The sequence below is a fragment of the Poecilia latipinna genome, unplaced genomic scaffold (assembly GCF_001443285.1).
Source record: "Poecilia latipinna isolate Pla-1442-1.1 unplaced genomic scaffold, P_latipinna-1.0 Scaffold2457, whole genome shotgun sequence".
In the NCBI taxonomy this organism is placed as follows: domain Eukaryota; kingdom Metazoa; phylum Chordata; class Actinopteri; order Cyprinodontiformes; family Poeciliidae; genus Poecilia; species Poecilia latipinna.
This window is the reverse complement of record NW_015115073.1, coordinates 82,051-89,097: the sequence shown is the minus strand read 5'-3', so window position 1 is coordinate 89,097 and position 7,047 is coordinate 82,051. Positions and strand designations below refer to the sequence as shown.

Genomic DNA, 7,047 nt, shown 5'->3' with positions numbered 1-7,047 from the left:
TTGATTCAATGTTTCTGGCTGACATTGATTCAATGTTGTTTCAATCATTCTGTGCTATCTGGGTGTGCTTTGTTTGGCGTCTTAAGTAGACCCATTTTATGATCTGCATGTCCCATTCAACCCAATTAAAGTTGTCCAGAGTCCACAAAAGTAGTGTAATGGCTGTTTTAACTTTCGAATGAGTATATTTAGTCAGGATTTCACAAAACTAAAATAAGGAAAGGTAAAGTGATAAAAATCGAGACAGAATGCGTGACGTAGAAGTAAAAGTTAAAGCATGCATTTAAATATAAACTCATGTAAGAGTCAAAGTCAGTTTGTCAGTGCTCAAGTTCTGGATATTTCATCCAGACCTGGAAATGATTTAATTCATCTAGTCTAACCTAACTTCATTTAGAGTCACAGCTTTTACCATCTATGATGATTCTTTAGATAATGAGAGTTACTACAACCTTTAAGTGTAATAGAAGTTTGTAACTGATGGGATTGACAAAGAGTTACCTCGGTCGGTTTACTTTACAAGTTTCTTAGTGTTATCAACTTCCCACCTAAATCACTTACCATTTAGCAACAATGGTGATAAGGAATGCAGTGACCAAAACAGATAATGGCTGAAATCAAGATTGTTGTATAAGATCAGATGGTTAAGTGCTGAGTGAGGAGCCGTGGAAAAGCTTTTCCACAAACGTCTAAATTGTGCCTTTTAAAAGTTTTGCTGTGACTTTTGCTTTGCAACATTTGGTGAAACAGCCTTATAAAACATAAATGCTTTATTAGCCCAAGGTGATGCTTGTCAGACAAGGTGTTGCAATAAGGCTTCCTGAGATATGTTTGAACAGTGAAACAGTTCAACAATCTCTGGGACAGGAGTGATTAATCATCAGTAAGCCTGGAGATTAGAACCAAAATAAGGGTTTTAACTTAAAACTTTCAAGCTAAGGAAATCCAGTCCTTTGCTATACCAAGAGACTTGGATCTATTTTTGCATTAGGTAGATGGTCAAAAATGTGTTTTTAACTTCCAGCATGTAAGTGTAGGCCAAATAAACGTCTTTCCTCCTAAGTGTATAGAAAGTAATATATCATTTGTTGTCTGAGAATTATGGATTAGTTTTAGAGGAAAAAAAAAAAAACACTCACTTTTAATTTTCAGCTTAGTGTGTCAGCGTCATATTTCTAGACTGCATACCTTTCTGATTCCGTTTATCTTCCTGACAGCGAGTCTGCAGTGCAAGGTAATCAAGTGCACCACTGAATATCTGGCGATCACCTCAAACTCTGGACTCGGCGAGGAGGAGTACTGCACGGCTCTGCGGGCGTATAAAAGCTGCGTGGGCCGACTGGCGCGGAGCTGCAGGGGCGACCTGGCCTATCACTCCGTCCAGCATGGCATAGAGGACCTAATGAACCAAAAGAACTGCTCCAAGGAGGGGCCGACGTTCCAGCCGCGAGCCAGAACCCCGCCTCCTCCTCCTCCGCCTCCCCCAGTCGTGACCGACAGCCAGGAGCGTTCCGACGGGCCGGAGGTGTGCCACTACGAGCGCAGTCTGACGCGTAACTCGGCCCCGCCTAACTACACCCACTGTGGCTTCTTCGGAGACCCTCACCTCAGGACCTTCGGCGATGACTTCCAGACGTGCAAGGTGGAAGGAGCCTGGCCCCTCATCCATAACAAATTCCTGTCTGTCCAGGTGACCAACTCACCTGTGCTTCCAGGGTCTATGGCAACCGCCACAAGCAAGGTGAGGATTAAATGTATGACTGAGTACAGCCCGGTTTATGTGTGTCAATACAGCTTTTGATGAACTTTTATGCAAAAAAAAAAAAATGTTTTACAAAAATGGACATAAGGACTGTACGGAGGTTTCATGTCATAGTAAGGGATTTCTTTTTAGCAATTTTTGCAACTGATTGACATTATTTTTGATGTCATAATTTCTTTCATCTTTTTGCACAAAAACATCTGGGTCAAACATAGAGAAGTGTCATGTTCTAGAATGTGATTTTAATGTTAATTTGACTGTTTTTGATTTAGCCTTTTTTTCTTCTGGAATTCATGCTATTCTAATCAAATGTGCAATTTTTTTTTTTTTTTATTCAGACATTACAAAAGGCTAAAATGGTATTATATGTTGTGCATTTGGTGCCAGTTAATGTTTGATGATCTGTACAAAAGGTTGCTGGGTTCATGGTCTTGGAAAAAGTTTGAAATTGGATTTTAGCCATGTTTAAATTCTTGGTGGGCAACAGAAACACAACTGAGGATAAACGTTTCAAGACGTTACTGCCCATTCCATTATCAGGATTAAAAAGATGAATTTCAGAAAAAAAAGGTTTTGGGCCTCTAGACCTATTTAGATCAGGGTTTTTAAAACAGTCTTGTGATTTCTACACTGAGTCAAATTGAGATTTCAAACATAGCGCAACATTTTTTTAACTAAAACAATCAACTGTTTTAGTAAGTATTACAAGCCGCTCTTAAAAAAATGATATTTAGTCTACTCTACAATAATGCATTTTAGATTTGACAAGCCTGTGTATTAAAGATAATCAAACAAAGTTGGCCTAGATGCCAAAAAAACTTCAAAACAACCCTTCATCACAATGGAAATAAATACAGCTTTGTGGTTTATGGATAACAAACCCAACGAGGTAAACAATCTTAACTCCAAATGATAAAAATTAATTGTAGAAACCCATTGCAGTTGTTTTTGGCAATAGATTATATGGCTGTGATTGCAGATTACTCCAGATAAAGATCGACAAAATTATATAATAAAAAAAAAAAAAAAAACAGACAGTCCCTCAAAGAGCAACATGATTATTGTATAGATTACTTTACAACACTAAAGTAGTCTGAGTAGTGCAATTTTATCAATCAGAAGCACTGAATACCTTCATTTAATCACGTTTTTAAAGGCCGAGCTGAACCAAAGGTCCAGTGAAGCCGCTGGGTGTATTGATTTTTTTGCATGTGTCTGCTGTTTGATGCTGTCTGACTGTTAGCGCTGCGGAGCGGCTTCTTTCTGTCAAACCGTGGCGTCTGGCTAGTGTTTGGAATTAGCTCCATAGTAACACATCGAGAAGTCCAAGCCCGGTCTGCAATCGCTGAAATCTTGATAAGCCCCCTAAACGACATGTTGCAGCAGAGCAGAATCAGATGTTAACACAAGGATTTATTTTCACTTCAGCTCAGTCTGATGTTTCTGCTGCTCGGGGTGGAGTTAGCTATTGTGTGCATACTTGGTTTTTCTCATGTCTTTATCTGCAGAACACCCATGATTATTAGTTTGCTTAAAGGCACAGTGGATAATTTGGATAGCTGCTGCTAAATTGTCTTCTAGCATCATGATGGAGTTAGCCCAGGTTTCTTAGAGCCTTAGGAGCAATTGTAATTGAGGCCCAAAACTGAAGTACTTAGATGGAGGAATAGAAGGGCTCACATTTGTAGGATCTGTAATTTTCTGTAATCAGGGCTTCTTAATGACACTTATTAAGCATTTGCGGCTTATTTAGCTTTTAAGTGAATTACATTTTTGTGCTGCTATTCTTGGAAGTAAACGGAGACAGCTTTTTAAGAGTGCTCGGTTCTGGATAAAAGGGGAAACAAAGCAGCAGCAAGTGCCACCTGTGCAAACAAGAGCCTTCTGGTGAAAGATCTGCTTTAAATAGAAGAGCGCCATGTTGGTAGCAACACTGTTCACACAGCAGCAAATAAAACTGTCTTCATTCAGAGGGAGCACGGAAAGAGGCTTATGTCTTTTGACTGCTTCAGCGAAACGTTGAAGAAATGAGCCGTAGGACGGTGGGTGCAGGGCGGCCGCAGCACATTAATTGTTAGGCTAATAGAGTGTTGTGTAGACCCCCCTGTCAGAAACAGACAACAGAGCACTTGGCTGTCCTCGTACCATTGCTCGGACAATGCCCCATTGGTGTCCCATGAAACGGAGCCTGGAGAGTTCTGACCGGCCTCGCTTAATTAGCTGCAGAGTCTATCGCCGTGTCCTGGCCCGACGCCACTCCCCGGAGCATAGTTCTGGGGGTTCACAGGCAGGTTTTTCAGCGCTATGAATAGATCGTCTTTGTGTCTGCAAACTGAGGCCTGATTTTTACATGGCCAGGAACTTGTGTTTTTGGAGGGCGTTTACCTTGGCCTCCCCCCTTGTTGAGCCAGCACTGAAATGTGACACTTTGCTGGAGTAGAAGGGAGTCGATGTGGTACAAACTTATCCTCGGTGCAAAATTATAAAACCTTTCCATTTTTAATTGTGATGTTCACAACCTCACAAAAAGCATTTATCCCTCTTGTGACATTTCCTCATGCACTTTACAACCACAGACACTGTGATACGTTGCAAGTAATTGTATTTATTAGACTGGATTTTATGTATTGTACCAGCACTAAACTTTTTACATGCAAAAAAGCTTTTCGTATGTAGACGAAAAGCTTCAGACCAAAACTGAAGCTTTTCGTCTACATACAAAATGGATGTGTGATGGAAAACAAATGATGTACCCTTTGCTCACAATCCTCACTGTGAATCATGGATGTGACACTATCATTTTGTGGGGAGGCATTTGTTCAGTATTGAAAAGTGGTTGAAATTAAATGCAAGGCCATCCTGGGTAAAGAAACCGTTTAGAGTTTGAAAGAATTAGAACCAGGTGGTAGGTTCAACTTTGAAGCAAAACACAAACTCTAACCATAGAGCTAGTGCTACTGAGTCAGAGAGGCTAGATGTAGATCCATGCCGCACTTTTCAGATTTACAAATGAAAGAAAAGTGGAAACCATTTCCCACAGTTACTTTCTATTTTCTGTTAGTCAGTCACTTAAAATCCCAATAAAAACATTAAACTTTAAAAATATAATATGACAATCTAAAAATGGGAAGGGTGTAAACATTTTTTTAATGCGCTATACATTTATCACAGATTGTTATGACTGATTATACAATCTGCTACTAAAAGCAGTTACTTTTACCAGCTTCAAATAGAATATTTCTTTTTGCTGACAATGACTTTTTTTTAATTTATTTTTTTTATTCGTGCAGCTGACAATCATCTTCAGAAATTACCAGGAATGCGTTGAGCAGAAGATGTACCACGCAGAGACGGACGACTTGCCGGCAGCGTTCGCAGACGGCTCCAAGAACGGCGGCGACCGCTACGGGGCCAACACTCTGCGCGTGGTGGAGAAGGTTCCCGGGCAGCACGTGGAGATCCAGGCCAAGTACATCGGAACAACCATCGTGGTCCGGCAGGTCGGCCGCTACCTGACCTTCGCCGTGCGCATGCCCGTGGAGGTTGCTCACTCGGTGGAGGAAGGCGACACCCAGGACCTGTATTTGTGTCTCCACGGTTGTCCGGCCAACCAGCGCATTGACTTCCGGAACTTCAGAGCCCGGGCGGCGGAGGCGACTCAGGGCGCCAGTAGGACGAGGGGCGGCGCCGGGACACACGGCTTCACCTTCAAGTCGGCAAAGGTCAAGTGCAAAGAGCGGCTTCCGGTGGAAGATCTGTACTTTCAGTCCTGCGTGTTTGACCTCCTCTCCTCCGGAGACATTAACTTCACCATGGCGGCGTATTACGCTTTTGAGGATGTGAAAATGCTCCACTCAAACAGCAACAGATATCACATCTATGAAAAGGATGCTCTAAACAGCGCGACACGGCGGGGCAAAAATGTACTTTTGGCTTCGGTCCTCAGCCTGCTGGCCGTCTTACTGTGGAGCGCAGCTCTTCTGTAGTTTGTCTGACATGCTCTCTTCATGTCGTGTCTGTCAGTGAATGTGGAAGTACAATCGCTGTGTCGTATATATCTGCCTCTCCAGCAGCTCATTTCGGTGGTTCTGACATCTGCCTGATGACAGGATGACGCTCACCACTCCCTCGCCCGCCTGTCATCACGTGCATTTAGCTGCTTTTACGCTTTGAAGAGAGCCCAGATCTCAGGATGTCCACCTGGGATTAAAACGTATGACTAACCCCCAAGATGATCTTCTGCAGAAAGAGGGGTCTGCTGATCCTCCCTAATCTGATCCACACATCGGTGCCAGGTCCAGCCATGGCTCATGTGGCTGAGTAGGGGTTTGGAGTGGGTGGGGATTGGGACCTGACAGGGGCTTTTGTTAACCTAAGGCCAGAGGCAGCTCCACGTTTGATTAGTTTCCAGCTTTGGGAAAGCCTGAGATTTTCGAAGGAAGCTCCCAGCCAAAAGGATGTCAGAGCAACGTCTCCAGTTGTCTGCTGTGGAGATTAATGAGTCATATTGTTAGGTTTTGTATGTATGCGTGCATGTGTGTGTGTGTGTGTGTGTGTGTGTGTGTGTGTGTGTGCATTAGTACAATGTGTGAAGAATTCAGCATCTGTGGTTAATTTGGTGTGTTTGTAAGAGCAGGATTTTCCAGATATATATATATATATATATATATATATATATATATATATATATATATATATATATATATATATATATAAAAAGGAAAAAAAAAAAAACTCCAGAGGGGAATCTTTCTCATGTCTTTGTGTTGCTCCCAGAATATTTTGGAGAAATAAAAGACAAAATAGTCTCCTTCTGCCAAATCACCAACTGGAATCAATAGAAACGCATCATTTGTCAGTGACACACAGGCGGCCCCGCTATTGTTTAAGCTGACACACTGTTCGTTTTTTTTTTTTTGTTTGTTTTTTAAGTCTGTTGTGTGAACGCTGCAGAAAGAAGCAACTTTACTGGCGCTTTGGAAGGAGGTCGATCAACCGATCGGACTGCGACAGCTCCATTTTAACGACAGTAAAGATGGCGGCTGTTCGGCTCAGGAGACGTCACCGCTGTTTGGTTTTAAGCATTTACAGACCGAGACTTGACTGAGTCACACTGGCTAAACAATAAGCACGTCCTGTACAGAAGAGAGAGAGAGAGAAAAAAAGGTGATCTCATGGCTGAAGTTGTTGCCAAAGAACGCCTTCCTGTGCCAACGTTTGCCTCCTAACTGAATTTTCATCTCTCAGCCTCAAGCTCTTTACATTACGGGAACCTTTGTTGTATA

General features: G+C 42.2%; 1 protein-coding gene across 1 annotated transcript; it reads left to right on the top strand.

The window, feature by feature from the left end:
- Positions 1-1,097: 1,097 nt before the first annotated feature.
- Positions 1,098-6,928, top strand: rgma (repulsive guidance molecule BMP co-receptor a; the record flags this gene model as incomplete). Its single annotated transcript, XM_015019608.1, has 2 exons — positions 1,098-1,741; positions 5,053-6,928. Coding segments are annotated over 2 exons (1,340 nt in total), but the record flags the coding sequence as incomplete, so codon positions are not given.
- Between the last annotated feature and the right edge of the window lie 119 nt (positions 6,929-7,047).